General features: G+C 35.5%; 1 protein-coding gene across 1 annotated transcript in view; it reads right to left on the bottom strand.

Moving 5' to 3' along the window:
• LOC118593064 (complement factor H-like) overlaps positions 1 to 26,227 on the bottom strand; it is a 153,321-nt gene that overhangs the window by 91,686 nt on the left and 35,408 nt on the right. Inside the window, exons 8-14 of the mRNA XM_036202286.1 lie at positions 18,048 to 18,242; positions 17,476 to 17,652; positions 6,402 to 6,584; positions 5,043 to 5,219; positions 1,533 to 1,706; positions 601 to 783; positions 334 to 513 (exon numbers count right to left, since the gene is read on the bottom strand). Of these exons, the coding sequence (XP_036058179.1) occupies positions 334 to 513; positions 601 to 783; positions 1,533 to 1,706; positions 5,043 to 5,219; positions 6,402 to 6,584; positions 17,476 to 17,652; positions 18,048 to 18,242 (1,269 nt within the window). The remainder of the gene's footprint in view (positions 1 to 333; positions 514 to 600; positions 784 to 1,532; positions 1,707 to 5,042; positions 5,220 to 6,401; positions 6,585 to 17,475; positions 17,653 to 18,047; positions 18,243 to 26,227) is intronic.

Here is a 26,227-nt window from a genome sequence, read left to right as displayed (position 1 = left end):
TTACAACAATAACAGAGTGCCATATAATAACAGCAGTGGTATTTTGTAACTTTGTGATATCTTCTTGAGTATTATTATTTACATTTAGTTACATGAAAATTCATAAACAACAACTAGATTTAACTTGAGGTAAGCAACCTTTTATAGATTATATTAGTAACTTTCATTCTCTGTAGACACACATTAAATTATAAAAAACATAAAAGTTTGGATTTATATTATTTAAGACTAGAGTCATCCAAGAAGAGTTCTAACTAAATATATATATGGAAATATTCCTTCAATAAAAATACTACACTTCATAAAGTACCAATCTGAGGCACATAACCTTACCAACACACTGAGGAGGCTGGGTCCACCTTCCACTAATGCATGAAACTGACCCGTGTCCAATCATTGTGGAGTTTTCTGTGCAGCTGAACTCCACTGACTCTCCATGATGGTAGGGAGGGACAAAAAGGTGGACAGAGCCATGCTCAAGTTTAGGAATGTCTCCACATGTTCTCTCCTCCTCTGCAGAAAGATGTTTCACAAATGTGTATTTATGATTAAAGCATCACATGAGATACAAAGCAGTGTTTAAGTACGGACACTAATTACCGACACACATCGGCAAGGTTGTCCACTTCCCATCAACACACTGGATCTTATTGGGTCCCTTCAGGAGAAATCTAGGCTTGCAATCATATTCCACCACTTCACCATGGCTGTATTCTTCTTTCTTTGTTCCCTTAACTTCTCCATTGAGAAGTTTAGGAGGTTGATCACATGATTCTACTTGACCTATTGTGGAAATATTGTGTAACTATGAATGAAAATGTCCATCTTATAGTCCAAAAATGTAGTTGATGAAAATCTTTTAAGAATTTATTTACCATCTCACTTTTTATAACACTTTACTAAATCAATAGTGTTTTAACTAGACTCACATTTCACAGTTTGCAACATGTCTGTTGAAATAGCATTGAAAGCATATTGAAGGTGGTACAATATTTGGTAAACCTGAAACCTTGGAAATGCAGAACAACCAGTCAGCAATTGTAGTTGTGTCAATCATAGTGGTTTTCACGCTCTCTAAGTATTTTAAAACATACAGCTATCAATTCGTAAAAATTGTTGGCAGTGTAGGAAACATCTCTGATTAATATGTTTTAACTTTTTAATAAATGCTAATGAATTCATCAAAATCTGATTTCGTACAGTTTACACATTCTCAATACAATGTGAGGAAATGCTTATGCTATAAAAAATACCAGAATAAATGGCAATACAGACAAAAATGAGAGACGTCTTTGTACTCTCAGTCATCATGTCTGCATCTTTAAACACATTAATAACATATTTTAAACTAGTCTGGAGTTTAGCTTGTAAATAAGTGACTGTGCACTAGCCACACAACCTGCAGCTTCATTACGGCTGTCTAAATATCTGGATATGTTTAAGACTGTGGACACAATGTAAGACTAGGGGATATTAGGAGAAGGAAAATAAACTTCTGACTTTCATTCACCAAATGTAAAACAGATACTGACCTTTACAGGTTGGAAAACTAGGAGACCATCCAAAGTGGTAGCACTGCACTGAATCTGGTCCTACTCTGTGTCCTTGTTGGCAAGAAAATTTCAACAAATCTCCAACTTTATATTTGTCGTTTCTGGGATTGACGGTTAAGTGTGTTTGTAGTAAGGGGATGCTGCATTCTCTTTCTTGAAAAGTAAAATAATTAGAGAATACATTTAATCATTGAGAAGTAGTTCTATCTCTCTCATGTGCATTCACAGGGAAGTATCAGTAACATCTTCCTTATGAAAAGTGTTGCACTTTTACATTTGCTAAAGCCCCTAAATTAATAAGGAAGTCTGAGGAAGGTATATTGATGTAATATATGTCATAGAATTGAAAAATGAAATTAACTTATTTTTACTGAGTCTGAATTGCTGCAGAGAGTTACTAACGTTAAATTTACAACCACCCTTTTCTTACAATACATAATTGTTCTTTCATATTTGAAATTAATGCTATACAGTATGTGTATGACATTTTCAAAATACTATTTCAGTTTAATATACTTAAGAAAGCAGAACAGATAAAATAATTTCTAATGTATCTGAAGTTAGGAAAATACAGTTAGTTTATTTTACATTTAAAAATAATATAAGAAACATGGATAAAAGAGTAGCATTGGTTGAGTGTTTGAATATTTACAATACATTAAGTTATATTGTTTTATTTCCAATTCTTAACTGTTAATCAATCTGACTCAAATTAAGCATTTGTAGCATTCTCCATTACAAATTTTTTTAAATTGTTGAGTTACAAAAAATAAACATTTTTTTCTTGTTTGAAATCTCCCATTTTACAAATTTATAAAATTAGAGATTGCAATTTAAAAATGAGTGTTATACATAAAAGAAAATTCCCACTTTCAAGAGTCAAGTGTTAGTACAGAATTAACAACAAAAATGAAAGATCTGCTTTAAAAGAAATAGCTAAAGCAAATAACTAAAGCCTCCTGTTGGCTTTGGTGATAAGACACACAAGCATGGCACACATTAGAGCTTCTGGAAACAGTTCCCAAATAATTCCTTTGTTTTAATACTGAGTGTTTTATATTCCTTGTGAAAAATCAGCCTTAACAAGATTCACAGCTATTAAAAGTCTGGGGTCACTCATATTCACCATAACCATGAATAACTTTTAATAAGAAGAGAGTTTTTATTTACTTAATGGTTATCAAGGGGTGTGGCACCAGTTCTGCTAAATTCTATCAGAATTTATTGTGTGAAAGTTCATCCAAACTTAAAATATTCAATCCTACAGGAAAGCTCCTTTAGCAGGTAGGTAAAGAACTCTAAATGCCTTCAGGAAGTCTCTGAAACTGACCAGATTCAGTAAGCACCCTGCTCCCAAGTCAACAAGCCAAGCTGATGCATCATTATTCTCAGACCAGGCAAGCTGTAAAGAAGATACTCAAACAAGCCTAGATGCAAAATTAGAAGATTTTGAGACTGAACCAGCTGCCTGGAAGAAGCTAACAGCATCCCAGCTCCCTGGAAGAGGTTTACATCAACTGAGTGACTTGGTAAAAACACTCTCTAATCTGTTGAGCTGCTTGCTGTACACAATTTTATATAGGCTGTGCAGTGTATCTCCAGTTCTATGCTTTTGTGAGCTGTTACCAATGCTGGGTGGGCCTTGGCAATGCAGCTGTCTTTGAGTCATTTCTGGTTCTGTAAGCACCTTCACTCATATTTCAGTAACCCCCGTAAAATTCATGGGTCATCAAGTTGAATCTGGTTGTATCTGTATGATGATTAGTTATGAACACCTTATCTGGGGCATATCATCTCCACAGGGAAGGTTTTTTTCACATTAATAAATAATTCTGCAGTATATTTTATTTTATTTTTATAATGTTAAGACTGATCTTAAGGCCATGGGGTAGACAAGCCTTGTCCTAATGAACTAATAGCCCTGTCTTTGCATTCTATTTTAGTAGAATTCTATTATATTAGAAAGTTCTGATTTCATAATCTTGAACTGCTTATAATCAGAGAGAAATTAATAATTACCATTTGTTTAGTTTGATTTTTTATTAAATTGGGGAGTCATTTGATTCTCTTTGTTGTTTATGATCAGTCTTCATATTTCACCCAGAGTGGTCCCATGTTCAAGACTCTCATAATTCTACTTCCCAAGTTCTAGGACTACAGGTGTGAACCAAGAGACATCCATAACGAATTACACTTGAGGGGACCCTTGATGCTGCAATAAGTTTTCCAAATTCCTGCTGCTATCCTTTCTGAAAGGATTGTGGGTACCCAGACATGGCAAACATGGCTCTGGCAGGCCTTGCCCTTTTCCTCATTGCCTCTGCTTTCCTATAAGTTATTAGATGACATTCCTAAAGCTAGCCACCAAGGTCTATTCCCTTATTTGGCCACTTCCTCCTCCTGAGGCTGACTATCAAGGTCCAGCTATCAAAATGTTGAAGTCAAAATTCTATGTGGCTCACCTAATAAACATGCCCAAATAAAATTAAACACCTCTCCCTGACACAGGTTTCCCCTTGTACCTTTATAAACTGTCATTTTCCTACATGCCACATCTGTCTCCTCTCTTTCTAGAGGAAGCCTTTTGCCCTGAGCCAATACTTTTCCTTTCACTATTGATTTGTTTCCTTACAAATTGTCCATCATTTTCCATTCCACTCTTCAAATTTGCATGACCTTATTCATACTTCAAATCATAATTTTGATAATGGAGACCTAGGTTAAATAACTAAGAGCATGCCTTTATGATAATGAAACAATTATACTTAATCAGAGATACTTGATATACACAGGTGATAAAAGGAATAATTAATTTAAGGTATTTTGTTTGTTGTTTGTTGTATGCTTATGGAAACAGAGACTCACTATGTAGCAGACCAATATGTCCTCAAATTTAAAACCTCTTGTTCCAGGGTCATAGTGCTAGACTCACAAAAATGTTCTATCTACACCTCATAAACACATTATTTTAAAAACATATTATCAGCACTTTGGAGGCAGAGGCAGGCAGATCTTTGTGAGTTTGAGGCCAGCTTGGTCTACAGAGTGAGATCTAGGAAAGGCACAAAGCTACACAAAGAAATCCTGTCTCAAAAAACAAACAAACAAACCAAAAAGATTATCAGGCCACTGAGCCACCTCAATCAGTGAGAGGGCCTCCCTCCAAGCTTGGTGATAGGAGTTCAATTCTTGGATTTACATGATAAAAAGAAAGAGCCAACTCACAAGTACTCTTACATCTTCATGTGTAATGTGGTATGCACACCTCCATAGAGGCACATTTGTAACCATTGTACACATACAGGATAAATAAACGCATGCAATGAAATAATAAATACAAATATGGTCAGCTTTAGCCTTCAAAACAGTCCTTTTTGCCAGTTTACATTGAATCAGAAGGGAGATCTTAGGAAGTTCGTATTTTCATGTAACACATAAATATTTATTTTAGGCTTGTGAAAAGAAAAATTCCAGAAAAATAGTGCTCACCATAGCATGAAGGTGTGTCAGACCATCCATCGTAATTACACGTTATGGAGCCCTTGGTATTTTTATATTTGTTTTCATACCCAATATGGCATTCGTAGTCTAATTTATCATTGAGTTTAAACCGTGTGCTATTATTTTTAGTTCCAGAATTCTCAAATATAGGCCTATCACAAGACTCTAATGCAAAATAAAATGGAAGATATCATTGAATGTGTCAATAGACAATCTGAGCAATTCCTATGAGAACAAAAGCAGCCACAGGTTAATGTATGATAACAATTAAATACTATGTAAAAACACCCTTAAAAGTCCAACAATAAGTCATTTTTCTTAGATATTTAGTAAATAAAAACTTTACTCAGTTAAGTTTTATAACACTTTATTTTAAAAATAGTTTTTCAGCTCATTTTTTTCTGATGTTTATCACATACTGCAAATAAAGACAATTTCAGACACATTTTGTTTTAGAGAAGGGTAATAACATTTGGGAAAAAATGTCCTATATTTAGTAGTTCATCTGTAAAATCCAATACAGAAAAGTAAATGAGTTAAATTTAAAGCTGGTGTATTCATTTTATCATATCAAAGCATTTTTTCTTTCACATTGAGAAAATCCCAAAAAGTCTTATAAATTATACTTTAATATAAATGAATATTACATGCGAATAATTATAATTGTTTTTTCTTTAAATATATCCCATAAAAGTAGAATAAATGAACATAGAAACTAAGAAAGCAGTAAATATATTAAATCACCTTATAATTTAAGTTATGTTGAATAGTTCTTAAAAAATAGCGCTGGCTAGATTTCTGATAAGTAAGACAAGCTGAACTAATTATTCTCAGAAAACTATCACTGACTGAAGGTATTAGAACATGAAAATTTGATGATACCTGACAACATTTCTTTCTTTCCAATATCAAAAATATTTGGGAAAAATTTCTAAAAGGTAGACCTTCTGAGACAGATCTTAGTGGATCATGTCAAGTACATGTTATAAGCTTATCACGCATTCTGGGATTTAAAAAATGGACATGTATCTTCACCTAAAAATTTACCTTTATATCTAGGAGCAAAGGCTTTCAATGAAAAGCAGAGAATCTTTTAAAAGGCAGCTAGTCAAAGAATACTTCACTAAATTTAAAACTATAGGGTATTTTAAATCATTGGAAAGGAAAATGAACTGACATTCTACAGAGCAGGAAAGAGTCCAAAAAGAAAAAAAAATAGTGAAGTATTATTTCTAGAAGTTTAAAATGCATCTTTGAAGTGAAACACCACCAGCTACCTCAAAGGAGAATAAAGCTAAACCCTTATACTTCACCAGAATAATGGCAGGAATATAATGAAGTACTCACTGATACATGAGGGTTGAGCTGACCATCCATTTTGGAGGCAGATAATTGTTCCCAATGTTTCTCCATTTGCTGTTACATATCCCTGTTTGCACCTATATTGTGTTTTTCTATTTAGAACATATGTATGATCATATTCAGAAAGAAACCCATTTTCAATCTCGATATCATCCTTTGAACATGTCTCTAAAAAAGAAAGGAGAAAAAAGAAAAAAGATTAGTGATGCTCAGTAGCTTAAGGATTTATAATACAATAAGGTTTTAAAAATAGCTGTTAGTCACTTATACGTGAAGACTTAAAATAATAAAAATAATTCACATGCCTGAACCAAGGAAATCAAATCATAGGTTTAAAGATGCATGATATCTTGTTTGAATTTTTTAACATAGCAAGATTTAAATAACTCATAATTTCATCTAAAATTGTGTTAAAATTTTTTCCAAGTGAATCAATCCACAATTCTACAGAAAGTCAGAGTCCTGAATTACATTTTTTTTCTTGTATTTTCTTTAAACTTGAGAATAACTGGCTCTCTAAGTCACCTAGAGTTATTTAGACAATTAGGGTTCCTGTGGATGGGTGATATCTTAGAAAAATCTATGTACACATTGCTACAGACTCTAATTTCAAGAATTTGAAATGCCATTGTAACCTCATTTTGGGGGGATGTCTTTCTGTATGCTGTGAATATATGTTATTCCCACTAGTTCATAAATAAACTGCTTTGGCTTATGGCAAAGCAGCTTAGAGGCAAGCAGGATAGAAGAGAGACAAGAAAGGGAAAAGGTAGGGTCTGGAAACAGACACCATCCAACTATCCAGAAAGCAACATGTAATGGCACACAGGTAAAGCCACAAAACAAGTGGGGATATATTGATTAATAGTTATGGATTAATTTAAGATATAAAGGCCAACTAGCAAGAGAACTGCCATAGACATAACAGTTCGTAAATAATATAAGCCATTGTGTGTTTACTTGGGTCTGAGCTGCTGAAGGACCAGGCAGGACACATGGAAACTTCTGGCTACACCCCATGCCTAAAATACAATGGATGTTCAATGTTCAAAGAAGATCATGAGAAACAAAAAATAATTATTTAATCTTCTCATGACAAAATGATTCCTCCTCATATCTTTAATAACTGAACTTGAAAGTGTAAAAGTAAATTTTTTGAATTTACTTTTCTTATCATCAGAATATTACATTGAGAAATGTACCAGATGAATATGTATTCCATGAAAAAAATTAATTAAAAAATAAAGTATGAAAGTATAATTCCAGTTATTATATTTCTTCTCAGAACACACATTTGCTTGTTTATGGCTAAGTAAGAAATCAAAGAATAAAACATTAAATATCTGATATAAATGCCAATTAAAGGATTAGATAAAATATTGGGAGGAAACACTAAGTAGTGAAGAGATAGGAACACCATCAATTGAATGGAAAAGAATAAAAATCATGAAGACTTTCACTTTGTTAACTTGAAAAAGGAAGCAAATACTAATGCAAGGACAAACTGTGAAAACCTAAAATGATGACCAGAGATCAAGCAAAAGCCAAATATGGGAAAGGTAATGAATTGTGATTTTGGTAAAGGAATGAAACAAATTGTAAAGAAAAGAAAAAGAGAGTGCCAACCACAAACAAGAAGTGGAATGAGAAGTTTGGGTGAAAATTACCAGTGCCTGTTATTGGAAGACAAAGAGACCCAGGCTAGAATTCCAGAGAGGCAAGAGACTAATGAGGTCTGTTATCAAGGAGGTTTTATTATGGTGTAATTTTCCAGAAAATAGTACACTGAGAAGAAAATTGACCAGAAAATAAATAAATAAGTATTTTACTGAATTTAAGAAACAAAAATCACTGTTCTCAAAGAGATCAGAGTTACTGGATCTGTGGTATAGAAAAGCAGAGCAGAAAGAAAACCTGAAGTAGAATTCTGCAGATCCCCAATGCCATCCTCTAGCTCTCTGGCCAGATGTCAGCATACTACAGAACAGTACACGATTCTATGATGCAATAGAACAGAAGAAGAAAAATGGCTGCAAACTGTAAGATCAAAGGCTCCCAAAACATAGCAATGTGAGATACTCAAACAGAAACGGTGGAACAGTTCCTTTTGATTACCCAAATCCTTTAGTAAGATCTCAGAAGAGGTTTACTGATGTTCTGAACACACTAGTTGAAAAGAAAAAGCTCTCAAACCAGTTTGAATAAATATCAAATTTCAAACAAAATTATCAAACTTAGCTGCCATTCATGCAGATATTCAATCTTAAGCACTAACAGCAAGTGTTCTAACAAGGTACTTCTTTACTCAGAGGATTGTGGTGGATGTGAAATAAAATACATTATGGCCACATCTTATTCCCCAAGCAAAAATTCCCAGAAAACTAACTGTTAATGTTCACCCGTTGCATCCAAGTATCAGTGATAAACCACATAAACATATCCATGGAAAGACAACAATAGCATGGAGGAAGCTGGCTGCACCCAACATACACATTAAAAAGACAGTAGACCCCATATCAGTTACCTGAGACTCTCTTAAAACATTAGAAAAAGAAGAAATTAAAGGTGAAGTTGGTAGATGTGTGGGGGATGGCGTGTCACATCCTGAACTAAAATAATGAAACAAAATACAAGGAATAATGTTTGTAATACATAAATGCATTCCTAAATAAAATAAACATTATACCTTGGTACTATAAAAGAGCTTTAAGATTACACAGATTTAGCAGAGAAAAGTAGAGACAGCACAGAATATCAATATCAGCAATGATGTGAAATAGTGTGTGTGTGTGTGTGTGTGTGTGTGTAGAAATTATTTGAAAAGAACCATCAGGGAATATTGTGGGCATCCATATCAATTAATTTGACAAATTAAAAATTAATGCAGTTTAAAAGTCATAGACTATACAACTCACTCAAGGAAAATATTTAAGATGAATATAGTTGCTTCAGTATGAAAAACATGTACTAGCTAAACATTTAAAGAATAACACAGGACCTTTCTGTTGTTATTGGTGCTATAAGAAACCAAAGGTCTAACTTACTACACAGTTATATCATAATCATTAATATAAAAATTAAATTAGACTATATCAGTTATCTGTAATTTTATTCCAGAAAAGGATTTTATATTTATAAGCAAGCTAATTTTAAAAGTCACATGGATGGGTTGGTGATTTAGCTCAGTGGTAGAGTGCTTGCCTAGCAACCTCAAGGTCCTCAAGGATCCTCAGCTCAAAAAAACAAAAAATAAAGAAAATAAAGAATGAAAAATTCATATGGCAAGGGACCATAAAAGCAAAATAATTCTTCAAAATGTCCCATGATCCAGATACTTTAAACTTAATGTAAACATTATAAGATATGTTAATTAATAGAAATATCACACTTCTCCACCAATAGGATTCTACAATCTATACTTTTGTTTAACATTTGAATGTTATAAATTAAATTGTTCAGAAAGAAAGGAATCAAAGATCTAATGTTACAAGGTAATCAGTCTAATATAATGGAATAGTCACTAAAGAAACTTGTGATGTTGGTAAATGTAGAAGTATACAGAGCTGTGAAAAAGAACAGTGAATCAGTAACCACACACATAGGACTAGTATATATTTAAGAAAAATTAATACTAATTTTATAGTAGAAAGAAAAAGCTTTTATCAAATAAAACTTTAACATTTAGGCATTTAAATGCAAAATAATAAGCTTAAACTTCTTTTTCACACTCATAAAATGAACACAAATATTGATCGTATACCTAAATGTAAAATATATACTTCTAGAAAAACATTTGCTTTTGGCTTAGGCAATGACGTTTTAGATGACAGAACAAAAAACCAATAACTGATTTTTTTTGTTATTTTGAAGAAACAAATGCTTGTTATCATTGACCAATAGAGCCACAGTTAGGGGTGAAACTTTGTGCCTACCTCCCCTATAGATGTTGGGTTCTGTATGACTGCAGCTTGTGCTAATCATGTGCCTGCTGTCACAGGGAGGGGGCTGACAATGCTCTAGTGGATGGACACACACAGAACAGCTGAGGGGCAGCACAGATAAGACTTGATTTTTTTTTTTTTAAGAACAAAAAAATAGGGTGTGTTGGTAGGGACAGGTGGCAGATATGGAAGGAGTTCAGAGAGGGAGGTGAATATGATCAAAATACATTGTGTGAAATTCTCAAAAAAAACTAATAAAAATAAGAATGGTAAAAAGCAAACATTTGCTCTTGAAAGACAGATAGAATGTAAGTTGAGCTGTAAATGTGGGAAAATACTTGTGAAGAACACTAGCCTACAGAAGGCTAGTAGCCACAACATACTAAGTAGTCTCAAAATTCACTAGAAAGAAAACAAACCACAAAGAAAAAGTGGGCAACATTTTGAAGAAACTTTTTCAGAAAGATGCGTAGGTAGCAGATGAGCAGGGAAAAGGATGTTCTTCAGCTTTTCCCTGAGACCTGAGATGCCACCACTAAAGTCTTATAACACCAAGATATGCAGAAGCTTGTTTCCCAGAGGCTGCATATGTGAATATGGAAGTCATAGTTGCAGAAAATTAACAAACATCTACAAATGATCCATCCAGCAAATGAATCTTGAAAAGGGAGAAAAGCAAGTAAAGCCCTCTCCAGGCATAAAGACTATATAAGCATAACAATGATCAGCAGAGCAAAACATTCTTAATTCTGCAACTGTGAAATTTATGTATCAATGGTAACTAATAGTTGTATAATTTGATGCAAGTCCTAATCAATAAGCAGGAATTCATGCCTGGTGCAACAAATCTAGCCAAGTACCCTGGCATAGAACCTATTACTACCACCTCACTAGACCAGTACTATTTTTAACATCATTGTAAATACTTGTCCCTGCATTCACAGATATGTAGTCAGTAACTGTTCCAGCTTTGACCTGGAAGTACTACCCCTAGTGAGGCTCTCTGTAACTGTTACACCTACCTATGACCTGCCCCTGAGGCAGGTCAAGACCAGAGCCCTTAAGATCTGAGATCTGTATGTGTTGGCTCTCTTGGTTCCTGGTGACCCTGGATGTTGGATAGTAGATCAAGCAGTATTCCCCAGAGAACCCAGATAGACTGCATCTTACCTCTCCTGGATCCTGTAACCAACCTCTTTAATAGCTGTAAGTTACCCCCCCAAAATAAACCTTCTTTTTAACTACGTGGAATTGCCTTAGTAAATCCTCCAATACAGATTGGTGCTGCTCCCACCCATCATGAAAGAAGGTTCCCTTTTTGCAGAAAATGTAGATTAATTCAGAAATCCACAACAGGTCAAAATACAGAGAACAACTGAGTGTAGGTCAACCAATCCTAGTTAATTCATTTTCAAGAAAATCTATACATTCAAGGTTCCAAGTACATCATAAAAGAAGAAACAGAAAAATTGTGAAAGACAGAGAATCAAGATGTCTTCTGTGACACAGTGTCTTTCTATATATGACAGATAAACTTCATCCACAAAAATCTCAGAATAAGGTTGTTCAGCACAATACCAATAGACATGCCAATGCATGTAGGGAACTTCTCATAGTCTCTACCCCTAGATGAAGAGCTATATTGAATTAAAGTTTGCTATGAAAGGAAAATCAATCTTCTCTTGGAATTATTCCACACAATAATTATCCAATCTCAAATGACCAGGCATAAATATATGTACATTCAGAGAGTACTAAAAGGACTCATAGGGTGCATAGGGTGTATTGTGTGTGTTTGAAAAATCGCAGTTAAAAAGGAAGAGGTCATGAATTTGATAGGGGAGAAAAAGAGAGGAGTAGGTGGGAGGAGAGAGATGAGAAAATGGTGTATGAGAGATGAATTTTCAATAACATAACACAACCTCTCAACTCTCACCAGAGAAGATTCTATTTGCAGTTGACTTCATTTAACACAGATACCTACAAGTGATCAACATGCAGAAAATAAGGCTGAAATATTCAGACCTTTATGGGATATCTTTATCACATTCTCTCCTATAAAGTCTCAAGAACACTGTAGAGGAAAGTACAAGAAGAGTAGATGAGCCAGAAAAGGTACTGAAGAACCAAACCAAACCATCCTCATTTCTAGCCAGCCTCTCACCCCAGCTTGAATCAGGCCTGATTTTCAAAATTCTCAGAGCTTCTGATATAGGTCCCAGGACAAAGTCAAAATGTTTGAAAAGCCATCTGGTAGCAACTGATTAACCATAGAATGATCCAATGCCAGAGATGGTCAAAGTACAAAGTCAGGATGTTTGAAGGACTATCTGGTAACAATTGATTATCCACAAAATGCCCCAATGCTGGAGGCAGTGTATAAAGTTTGACAAACAACTGACTAAAACTACAAAGTAAGATAACAGAAATTCTGGAAAGCCCCTAAAACTAGACCCGATCAGAATTGTACCCATACTAGCACCCATAAATGATGTAACCTTATGGTTTTTTCCTTTAAAACTGAGCTTGCAGAGGGACAGGCACTTCCTCCAGCCTCTACTGTGTCAGGTTGCTCAACTGAGGTCCCTGCCACACAGCATGAACTGCTTCAATAAACCTTGCTTTTGCATTTCAGTGGAGTTCATGTCTCTGGTGGTATCTATGGGGGCCTTGTGCCAGGGCACAATAGTAAATGACCACCAGGAAGCAGGATTTTAGGGCACAGCAAGGAAGATGCACGTATGAATTCTGAGTGGTTGTAAGAAAATGCCCAAGGCCTGCACACATGCAAGCTAGACTAGTTCCAGCATTGGGGTTGAGGTAGATGAGCATAGAATTCCACCCCTAGCAGCTGCTGGCAAAGGAAGAATCACTTTTCTTTGATTTCACTCGTGATAAACCAGCCACTCTCCAGTGTAACACCACACATGCAAGAATACAGAAACAGCACAACTTGTACTTCATAGATTGTTAGACAGAGGAGGAGGAGGAGGAGGAGGAGGAGGAGGAGGAGGAGGAGGAGGAGGAGGAGGAGGAGAAGGAGAAGGGAAGGAGGGAGGGAGGGAGGGAGGGAGGGAGGGAAGGAGGAAGGAAGGAAAGAAATGAAGGAAGGAAGGAAGGAAGGAAGGAAGGAAGGAAGGAAGGAAGGAAGGAAGGAAGAAAAAGAAAGAAAGAAAGAAGAGTAGGGCTGGAGAGATGGCTCAGAGGTTAAGAGCACTGGCTGCTCTTCCCAAGGTCCTGAGTTCAATTCCCAGCTGTTAGTTATTTAGGCGGCTCTCTTACTCTGTGAGGAACAAGTCCTGAACACGACAAATCCACAGAAGAGCTGTTTATTAATAGAGGATAGAGGATAGAGGTGACAGGCCTGTGTGAAGCACACACGTGAGTGAGGAGAGGAGAGAAGAGAAGAAGAGGAGAGAGACCTGTGCAAAATGGCACAGGCTTTTTAAAGAGTGAGCCGCGCATGCATACAGGACCTCATGTGGCTACTCTACACATGGTGTAGATTACATGGCCGCATGCGCTTTACGAAACCATGTAAAGCCACACAAGATGTTCTGACCTGGAAATGGCTATTTTGAACTGGAAATAATTAGGCTGTCCACTGGGCAAGCCCAACCGTGTGGACATGATGTAATTTTCTATCACCAGCAAGCACAGGCAGGCACATGTGCAGATAGAGCACATAGACACAAAAACATAAATAAATAAATCTTGAGGAGGAAGAAGAAGAAAAGAAAAGGAGACACAAAGTTGAGTGGGTAGTAGAAGGGAAACATGCCAGAGAATAGTTGGGGATAGGTGAATATAATAAAAGATATTTTATAAAATTTTGAAGAACTATAAAAGAAATCATCAAAAACTTAGAATTGTTTTAAAATGTCTTACATAAGGAAAAATAATTCACAAATGTTTACTTGGGTCTCATTGAGTGTTAAAATACAGTTACTAAAAATAACTGCTTACACATTCATAAGATGAGCCATGACACACAAGAAAATATTCACAAATATGGCCAGCCCAAGAATGTATAATAGAGATTCAGCTGTGTATTAAATCTATACTTTGACCAGGCCAAGGGGTCTGTCAAAAGGCAAGTCATTTATTATGAATATTTGGTGATATCCAACCTTTAATGTCTTAACTGTCTTCTACTATGAAATTCTTGCATGCTGAGTATTTTCCAGACCTGCTGAACTTCTAGGTAACTAACTCTACAGCTGAGTCTAGGAGACAAGCTGGCTGGAGACACACATAGCTTGGTTTCTTGTGCAAATGAACCTCAGGCCATCCCCCCTGCCTCAAAGCCTAGTGGCTCTCCAGAGCAGTTGACTGAGAACAAAAGAAGTTTTCACATGTCAAAGTGGAAGGTAGAGTGGAGGAACATTTCTGAGGAGGCAGAGATCCACATGCCTAGGGAAAGAAAAGGCAGGCATTTTCTGTAGAGCAGACAGAATGGCAGGGCAAGAGAAAAGAGAGGAAGACAGAGGTTCTGTAGAGGGTAGGCAGATCTCAGGTAGATTTTTCTGAGTGCCAGGAGTAGAGAGTAGTGGAAATGGAGAATGAGGAAATAGAGGACAAAGATGAGGCTGGAATCATGGGATTTTAGAAATTAGCAGGAATATGAGCTAGGGGAGCTGGACAGAACTGAAGCTATGTAGACAGGATTTCATCCCAGAGAAATAAAGTAGATGATAAAGAGCCTGGTGTATCTAGACTTATTCTTGTCCTGAGTGCCTGATGGAGCTGTAGCTGTATTGATAGAATTTTGTCCTAGAGGAGTAAAGTTAACAGACATAAGAGCATAGTGTACGTAGATTATTTTTTCGTCAGATATCCCACACCAGACATAGTGCAATCCCCAGACCCTGGGTATTTCATGAATATTTCACAAATTTGATGAATGAATCATATCCTAGATGTGCAAAGGGTTGTAAAATAAGTTATACAAGAAAACATCCAATTTTAAATGGGATATTCTTAGATGATTGCTATTATTAGCCCACTAGGAAAATAAAATTAGAGTAAAATAATACTCTCATATACTGATGTGTTTAGAATGTAAAATCTTACTCTCTTGATATTTAGAGGAAAATAAATCAACTGAAGCTCACTCATTGCTTTTATGGATGCAAAATATCCCAAACATCCTGAAAATCCACATGCCAGATTATTACAGACTGAATCATGCATATGCCATAGTATTAATAAATTTTAATTTTAGATATTTATGTAAAAAATACATTATAAATTTTAATCCAATGGCTTGTCTTCAAATTTTCATTAACAGTTCAAAAATTGCCAAGATCTAAAATAGCCAAAATGTTCCTTAAAATGTTATGGATCACTAAATTATTCTATATCTATGTAAAATATCTTTCCACAATAAAAGTCAGTTACTATACAAGTCATAACATAGAAAAATGACACAGATATTCTACAGAAATGTCATGAAATTTGGTTTGAAACATGATTCATAAATCTATTGATATGAAATGGTAGAAACACAACATTACAGTAACAAAAATAAAAGTTATTACCTAGGTTGGAGTCGAAGAGGAAGGGAACAATAGAAATTCCTCAGTAGATTTAGACTGGTTCTAGTGTGATGGGGTTGTATTCATATAAACATACTCATTTGTCAGTGCCACTGACCTGAACTCTAAACATATTTGAACGATTTCTGAATAGAAATGATTTTTCACAGACAAGTCCTTTGAAAATGGGTACAAAACTGTTAGCTGTTTTAAGATCTTTTTGAGTTACTTGGAGAAAGAAAGCTAAAGCAATTTACTGGGATAGAACTTAAAGAAATAAAAAGACAGAAATATGAAAAAAGCAATATATACATATGTATCAGCACAATTAACAAATATGAACAAAACCAGCATGACAGAGAAGCTAGCAAATAAGAACTCAGTATAAATTTTAAGCAGGTCACTAATATTAATCACATAAAAATTTAAATCACTGAAGATAAAAATTCTTAGAGATTACATAAATTATGGACAATATCAAAAAATAATGCTAACAACAACATCAACAAAATGATAGAACAAAAGACAATTGACAAGCATTCAAAAACAGATTAAAATTTTTAAATATACATTACATTCATAAATAGGAGGACAATATGATTATGTAATCATTTCAAAATTGTTCTGGAAATTCAAGATGTTATTCAAATCAAATAAAAAAATTTAAAAGTTGGCAATTTGAAGTAAACAAAGAATACATATAACTCAGATTGATTTTGAGAATTTATTAATATTATAGCAGAGCAATTACAAATGTGTGAATTTAAAAATGCATTAGAAAAATTAAATTCATTGACAACAAATTGATTTAGGATTACAGTTTTAAAACTCACATGATAATGAAGGGAATTAAAAAATATTCATTAATATATTATGTATACAGTATTCTGCTTGCATGTAATGCCTACACACCAGAAGAGGGCACCAGATCTTATTACAGGTGGTTGTGAGCCATCATGTGGTTGCTGAGGATTGAACTCAGGATCTCTGCAACAACAGCCATACTCATAACCTCTGAGCCATATCTCCAGCCCAAGAAAAGGAATTTAAATCAGCACTATTTATTATGTTGTAACATTTTATAGACATTTATTTTGAAAATAAAGTGTGACATCACACAGTCATTTTCAAGAACAAAGAACAAGAAGTAATCATCAGTACAAACATATTACTATAGAGATTGGAAAAAAAACATGAAAACCAGACACACAATGTCCTAGAATTCCCTTTCCAGTTACACATCACAAAGGATTCAGAGAGAATTAGCAGTACTTTAAAATGGCATGTTACTACTTGAATATATGAATGATGGGTGTAGTTATTATTGTATTTGTTTAATTTAAAGCTATATTTTATAATTGTTTGGAGTGAAATATTAAAGTGATTAAAAAGTTTATAGTACTCTAAACAAAAGTTTAGTCAATATTTTGTTGTAATGTCTATTAGGTGTGTTTAATTTTCTATATACTTACCAAGAATCCTCAGTATTTATACACACTTGAAAGGAAGCATTTTGCCACAGGCAATATAGATGGGATGGGGAATCAAGAGCATCTTGTGATCTCTGAGCCAGTTACTTACTGACACGGATGCATTTGGGTTGAGGAGACCAGCCATTCTCTGTACATGTAACTGTGTCTTGACCATTTGGAAGACTGTAGCCAGGGTAACACTTGACTTTCACAGACTGGTCCTGTATATAGTTTCCTTTCCATTGTAAATAATTCCCATTGTCCACATACTGGAAATCACATTGCTCTAAGGACCAAAAGAATACCATAAATGTTAAATTAAAACAACAACTACATACATACATACATTTATTTAAAAAACACTAAAGTTTATCTTTATAATAGTTAAATGAATACATGTGGCATTCAAAAACAAAACCTTTACTTGTGTTTTAAAAAGCAGCATTTATCTTTAGTTTTTATAAATAAAATATGCAAGTCATAAAGGCTTCTCATAGTCCCTATTTTCTGTGTTCATTTCATGAAGGACTGCTCACAAAAGACAGAAACTAGTCTCTTTTGCTCACAAAATCTTTGTGTTTCTTATTTTGTCATGGGAGACTCAAATATAATTATGTAAGTGCTCTTGTCGTTCCACTCTTCGATAGAATTAAACATGATTTAATGCAGACATTGACTTACTGAGGCACAGAACTGCAGGCTCCCACCCTCGTTCAGTGCAGTGAATGTAGTCCCAGTACTGCCCTGAAGGAGCCACAAAACCTCTGTGGCAGTAATATTCATACTTCTTTCCTACAGGTGCTGGGAAGTAGGGTTTGTGCTTCCTTTCATCATATAGACCTCCATTTTTGATTTGTGGAAAATCACAAGGTTTCACTTGCAATAAAAAAAATCAAACAGAAAAACACTCTTATCAGAGATAAACCACTTGATCAGTGAATTGCTTTCTATTAATTACAATAACAGGTCCAGAGAATGTCTAGAAAAGGAGACAAATAGTACTCAGACTGCTGAAGTATATGAGGAAGTCTTTCCTCATGAAATCAAGTTATACCTGATAGGTCACCAGAGAAATGGGTCAGGGATATTTGTTAATATCCAATATGATAACTGCCTTATAATTTGAATCAGAACTGAAATCTAATGTGATTACATAAGAGCGAACTATTTTTATAACTTCATATTGAAATGCTATATTGCTCATTGTATTAATAAGTTTATATCAAATGTTTCATTAAATTTGTCCTCTTCATGTTCTTATTTATAATTAATAAACACTTTTAACATCAGAATAGTATTAATTTTTCTATGAAGTATAATTCTAGTTCGGGGACCCTCATGAAGTATGTTAAAAGAATTCCAATACATGCCCAAATACACAAATCTCATAGCTTCCTTATTCATACACACACACATTTGTTACATGGTCTATAAATTTAAATAATGTTTCTCTTGAGAGTTCTTGTTTAAAATTTGAGAATTTTACTTTTCATAGGACATCAAGAAATTAAATGTGTTACAATCCATCCCTAGTGCATGAGTGGGCTTTTTGGAGCCTACTGCCATCATGGGACACCTCTTGCAGCCTTGAGGCAGGGGGAGAGGCTTGGACTTGCCTCTACTGGATGTGCCTCCTCATGGGAGGCCTTGCCTCCTTGTGGGTGGGAGTGGAGGTAGGCACAGAGTGGGAGGCTGGAGGAGCAGGAGGAGGGAAGAGGGGGTTCTTTGGTGTATAAAATGAATGGAAATTTTTTCTTAATTAAAAAAATTAAATTAGCACACTGAGATTTCTTTTTAAATGGTATCAAATGGAGACATGGTTTAAATTAGGGATATTATAGCCTTATAGTCACATTCCTCTGCCTCTTAGATAATCTTCATCCTCATGTGGGCAAAGATGAATTTGTCTTTGTATCTTTTATAGGTGATTCCTCAAAACAAACCTAATATTCTTTAAAGTGCATGATCTGCAGAGGTTGTCAGTACTTAAAGCAGCCCCATTTAAATCTTATACAATTCCAGATGTAGGTCTTGGCCAATCAGCAATGATGGTTGGCCCATCACAGTGTTGATTCAGGATACTCACATCATTGATTAATATAATTACTAATTTTCAAAAAGCTTTAAATAAGTAATAGCACAGTTAATTTTTTGACCTATCCCAAGATCTTCTAATTATTACCTATAAGTTTCATCCTACTTCAGATTCAATATGGCACAAAAGACCAATTTGTAGACTCTCCCCTAATCAAGATTTATGGTCATCATCTGCTGTGTTGTTCCAGTTGTGAATTTATACATATTTTTCCTCAAAATAGTAAATCATTTGATGAAAGAAATGAGAAATTGAAGAGGCCTGCCTAAGAAGAGAGTACTACACCTTTTAAGTAGAAAAGATATTTGATGAAATTTGTCATCTTTATCTTATTCAGGAAAACACCATAAATTATGCTGTGAGAAACCTCATATTCAGATATATTCATGCCATGGTCCAGATATCTTCAGGCAGATCTACAATGTAGAAACTCCACTATACAGACTCCACACCTGTAATTGTGAACCTACTCAAAAGCTTATGTAGGGGGTTTCATAATATCTGCGGGGCCGGGGAATTAATTCTGTTAGTAAGATAAATTGACATAACATTGAACAATCTTCTACTTATATATGTTCATATTTCAGATAATTATAATTGTCAGCATTAATCAGAGATGACTCTCTTTTCCAGTAAACTATGATGAATGTAGAGACTTGTTAATGCACAAGGCACTGGGAGTAGTGAGAGTGGGGTGCTCTCAGAGGCTGCCATGGCTATCAGTCATCAGGAGCCTTTACTAAACATTAGGTCCTATGTCCCACATGTCATACTCATAGGGCTTTGATAAGAGCCCTCAGTTCCTTATCAGATAAGCCTCTGCATAGATAGCCTGATGACAGCTTACTTGCTCTAGAGTTTCTGATCAGAGAGACAATGGGAGCCCGGACTCTGTCTGTGATCTACTCACACACATCATTAAACAAGACATTTACACCATCCCTCAAAAGTTCAAGGAACATGTGGATGAAAGGGCACAAAGATTCTAAGAGCTGAAATATAATAATCATGGCTTTGAAATGTCTTCCAGCCTATTCAGAGCCATTACAATCACAAACTATCAACATCTACAGATGTCTGCACTGAGTCTATCAAGAATGGGCCATCAACATCCAGGCATGAATGGAGTATACTCTCAGGGAACTGTGACCCTCATCTATGAACTATTTCATCTGATTGATTTAGAAAAATAATAGGAGTCAATGATTTCAGGTGTATAGCCACAAGTGACTAAGCTAGGTTCCAAAAGACAGTACCAATCCAAGTGCTGCACATATGCCCTTTGTTAAACTATATGTAAAATTCACCAAAACTCAAACTTGAGAAATCTGGGAAAAAGATAGGCAAGTATGTTGTTGGTAGAGTTGAGGAGTGAGAAAAAGTTATGCAGACAAACTATCCAGAATTGTTTATAAACATGTAAGAAAATGTCAAAGAATTAAATTTAAAAAAAATTATAAAAATCATTTTCCCTTTACAACTCTCATACAGTAATAATATTTCTTACTGAAAATTGCTTTTCTTTCTTATTATGGTTTGGACCTCATATATTTCCCCAAATCTCACTTTAATGGAAACTTGGTTTCTCATTGCTGGTGCTATTGGGAGAGGGGGTAAAGTTCAGAAGTTGTTAGCTTGGTTGAAATAAGTCAGATCATTGGGGCTATGCCTTTGAAGATGTAGTGGGACCTTGGCCATTCTTTTGTAGGTATGTTTCCTGGTGGGAAGGAGGCAAGCAGCTTTGCTTTAGCACTCACTCCTTGACATAATGCTCTGCCTCTCACAGGCTTAAAATGATGAGACTAGTTGACAGTGAAATCAAGTCACCCAAACTGTAAACAAATCCTTCTTCTAAGTTATTTCTTCAGTAATACTGACACGGAGACAGAACAGTGACTAAGAAGAGAAACCTGACCAATCTTTTATCATGGACATCTAGACAGGAAGAAAGGAATATGGATATAGATAGGCAAAACCCTGAAAAGTATGGGAGAAATATATTAGAAATAAAATACTCTTGACTCAAGTGATGCTCTGTGTGTGTTAAGAAGCCACTGAAGTCCTCCAAAGCAACTCCCTCCAACAAAGATAACATAATTTTCCTCTTCTTGTGTGTGAGTTGGACTCAGAACATGAAGAACTGCCATGCCAGAAACAATTGTGTGTGAGTAGCTCATAGACAGATTCTGGGCTCCCATTGTCTCTCTGATCAGTAACTCTAGAGCAAGTAAGCTGTCATCAGGCAATCTATACAGAGGCTTATCTGATAAGGAACTGAGGGCTCTTATCAAAGCCCTATGAGTATGACATGTGGGACATAGGACCTAATGTTTAGTAAAGGCTCCTGATGACTGACAGCCATGGCAGTCTCTGAGAGCACCCCACTGATGCTGAGACAGTAGCCAAGTCATCCTCAAATCTGGACCACTGATATGGGGAGATAAAGTTTGTTGTGAAGCAAATACTTTTATTGATATTTGCTACAATGCAAACAAATAACTAAAATTAAATCTTATATGTCATCCTTTCCCAGTAATTTGCTAACGATCTTTGAAAATGTTTCTTAATTTGAAAAATGTGCATATGCACGTGCACTTAAATTTGTGTAGCAGTAAATTATGAATTTAAGTTCTAAAATTATTTTTAATATTACTTAAAATCTTAAGTTTTAATATTACTTAAAACTTAAAATTACTTAAAAGATAAACCAGGTAGGCTGCCTGCAGATCTTCTCTTTCTCTGTTTTCCCACAGATCCAAACCCCTGGCCTCATTCCCAGTTCTTCAGCAGAACACCTATGACAACCATTTCCCCCTCCCTCCCATCTCCCACAAACCCCACAGATTTCCCCTTCTAATCTCCCTCTCCTCACTTACTGGTTTGTTCCAGCCCCCAACCCAAAATGCACACCCTGCTAACCCCAGGGCTCCTGCTACTGCAAAAAGTAGTCTGAAGGCAAACCCAATTGTTGTGGGATGTTCTGTATGTCAAATGTGTTGCTCTTATTGGTTAATAAGTAAAACATTGATTGGCCAGTAGCCAGACAGAAAGTATAGGCAGGACAAACAGAGAGGAGAATTCTGGGAGGGGAAGACTGAGGCAGAGAGACATTGCCAGTAGCCGCCATGACAAACAAGGTATAAGGTACCAGTAACCCAGGAGCCACATGGCTACTTATAGATTAATAGAAATGGGTTAATTTAAGATATAAAAACAATTAACAAAAAAGTCTGAGCCATTAGGCCAAACAGTTTAAATGATATAAGTGTCTGTGTGTTTATTTTTATAAGTGGTCTGTCTGACTGCCGGGGCTTGGTGGGACCCAGAGAAAATACTCTCTAGCTACAAATGGCATCCAAGGTTAGAGGTTCCACCTTAAATCTGACTCTCAAGTTGGCGGGTTCCTGGCATGCAAGTTTGACTAGCAGTATGGTGGGAATGAGGTGTCTGTAAGCAACATTATAGCTGAGTGGTGGATTTAAGCCTTTCTAGTACAAAAAAAAAAAAAAAAAAAAAAAAGTTTCTGGGCTACACACTGCTTTGATAAAAGCATAAACCCACTGTTTCTAAGAGTTGATGGCTCCCAGAGCTGGTGATAAACGAACCACCATCATGTTGGGAAGCTGAGGTGGGCAGAGCCACCAGCCACAACAGTCATTTTGGTCTTACAAATGCAACAGTTTAAAACAATAGTTACACAATAAGACATATTCAGATAAAACAAGACTTTAAATGCTTTACAATGTATGTAAAAACATATATAGGCTTAAAAATATATATTTATACAGTTATATAAAATACATAGATTTTAAAAGTAAGTTTTTAAAGAGACAATAAAGGAAATACAAAAAATAAGCCACATAAAGATAGATATTACACAAAAAAATCTAGATTGTGTTGTCTTTGAGATTTTTAACTACAAAAAACATTTAATTATAAAAGTTGTTGAGTTAAACCAATATGTATATTTTAAAGGTACCTTGTCTTCAAAATTTAGATGTAAAGATATGCTGCTTTAAAAAGATGGCTCTACTTTTGTTTCCACAGAAAGCCAGAGGCTAGGGATTTGTTCTAGATTAAGATACGTCAGGTTTGACCAGCCAAGACCCCCTAAGAGGTCTCCAATGACTCCATGGCCCAGATGATCCAACATCCGAAATGGTTTCAAGGCAACTGGCTCAGACAATACACCCTCATGGACTACTCCATAATCCTAAAATTCTCTCTGTGTCCCCATAAGATACAGTGCCCCCCTCCAACAGAAACTAGTTAAAAAAAAAAAAAAAAAAAGCTAAGCCCAAATTCCCAAATATACGAAGTTGGCTCACTCCTTCTCTAAAACCAAACATATTACTAAAAAAAAAAAAAAAAAAAGAAAAAAAAAATCAGAAGAGCCCTCTGGTAGGACAGAGAAAAACCAATATTTTTATTTAAATCAGGTTGATTATAAATTCGATCTCTTTCTAAAGAAGAAAATAGGATATGATAGATATGATAAGATAAAAGGGTAGCTTATTGAACCTATGTTTAAAGAGTAACTTGTATAGATATAAGATAAAAGAGTAGATTATTGAACCTACGTTTAAAGAGCAACTTGTTTAAAATGTTTTACATTGCTATGGATTTTAGTTTATTGATACAACTTTAAACTTAATTTTGTTATATTATATATATATATATATATATATATATATATATATATATATATATTTCTACTGTCGTTTGAGGTATTATGTTTATGTAACTCATTTATATTGTAATGGATAATTAAAAAATACAGATTAACAATTAGTCTTTTATGATAATCAAACATATAGTCATGTTAAGTTTTCTAGGTATACATAGATATATTTCAGATAGATAGGTTATCTTCAAATACTTCAAAAACCTACAGAATATGGCATTTAAAATATTTTAAAAAATTTAGACTTTCTGGACAGTGAAACATGTCTGCATCTGGCAGCACCAATTTACTTCAGAGAGGAAGATGGGCATCAGACACTCTATATGGAGTTTATCTTCACCTTGGCAAAAATAGCCCTTTGGGCAAGAAAGTGTTCTTGCCGGGACTGCTTGATCAACTGGACATGCAGGACCCATAGGAAGGTAACCTAAACTTTGCTGGGCAAATGGTCCTTCAGGTTACTGCTTCACAGAGAAAACTGCCAGAAATTCTACAGGACACAGAAAAAAAAAAAAAAAAATGACTGAGAGACCCTAGATCCATGGGCTAAAGACAGATGCCCCAACTTTACAGTGGAACTTTGGATGACTGTACAGACTGCCAGCTGTCTCTATCTACTTTTACAAGACTCCCCAAAATTGCTTACATCCTTCTCTCATTTCTCAGGTAATATTATATCCTTCTGAGGTCTTTGATGTAGTTAAAGACTAGAGATAGTTATAATTTACCTTAGTTATGATAAAAGCTAAGATAAATATACAACTGTAGACTCACAAATATAAGATAGGATATCTTCTTTAATTTTTGCCAAATAGACTAGTTATTATAAATAAACTGGATATTATAACTTAATTCTTACTTGATAATTGTTTTGTTATCTGTAATTTTACTATGTAAAAGTTAAAAACTTCCTTTTTAAAAAAAAAAAGAAAAGGGGAAGTGCTGCGGCATGTTCTGTACGCCAAATGTGTTGCTCTGATTGGTTAATAAATAAAACATTGATTGGCCATTAGCCAGACAAAAAGTATAGGCAGGACAAACAGAGAGGAGAATTCTGGGAGTAGAAGGCTGAGGCAGAGAGACACTGCCAGCCGCCACCATGACAAACAAGATGTAAGGTACTGGTAAGCCAGGAGCCACATGGCTACTTATAGATTAATAGAAATGGGTTAATTTAAGATATAAAAATATTAACAAAAAGCCTGAGCCATTAGGCCAAACAGTTTAAATGATATAAGCGTCTGTGTGTTTATTTTATAAGTGGGCTGTCAGACTGCCGGGGCTTGGCAGGACCCAGAGAAAAAACTCTCTAGCTACACCCAATACTCTCCTGCTCCTGATATCCACTACTCCAGTCTCATACCCAGCACTATAGCGAGAAAACTGTTATGATATCTCTTTCCTCTTTGACCCCATCCACAATAGATCACTAAGTTCTTCTCTTCCTACCTTCCTTCCCTAAATTCATCTCAACATCCCAGCCTCCAATATCTGTAGGCACTCACGGGGAATACACCAGCTGAGCAGGACAGAGAAACAGGTAAGATAACTAAAGAACTTCACTACTCCCTCCTTATCTACAAACCAACCCTTCTAGTTTCTTCCTTAGAATACCACCTTCAGGCTTCCTTCCCCACTGCCCACATGTCCTGTGGATCCTACATACCATCCCTTTCTAACCTCCCTCTCCCTACTTGTTGTTTTATCTCAATCCCCAATACAGGTAGGCACCCTCTGCTATCCCCCAGGCCTTGCTTGCTAGAAGTCTGCTTGCAGTCTTTGTCTTCTCCTTCTGCTCCCCAAGATGCAATCTCCCAGTCTCAGCCCCAGCTCTGCAGTTCAACACCTAAGGCAGCCTTCTGTGTCCTCTCTCAGCTCTGATCTCCTGTGCATCCCACAGATCTTACCCTTCTTCCTCCCTCCAACACTCTATGCTTTGTCCTAGCCTCCAAACCCAGAAGACACCCCGCTGCTAAACCAAATTCCCTGGGAATATACCAGCTGAGCAGACCAGGAAAATAAGTAAAACACAGCCACCACACTCTCCCAAACTCCATTGAGGAAGCAGAAACCAAGGAACAA

This window comes from Onychomys torridus, chromosome 11, assembly GCF_903995425.1.
Source record: "Onychomys torridus chromosome 11, mOncTor1.1, whole genome shotgun sequence".
NCBI classification, from domain to species: domain Eukaryota; kingdom Metazoa; phylum Chordata; class Mammalia; order Rodentia; family Cricetidae; genus Onychomys; species Onychomys torridus.
This window is presented reverse-complemented; position numbering and strand designations above follow the sequence as displayed.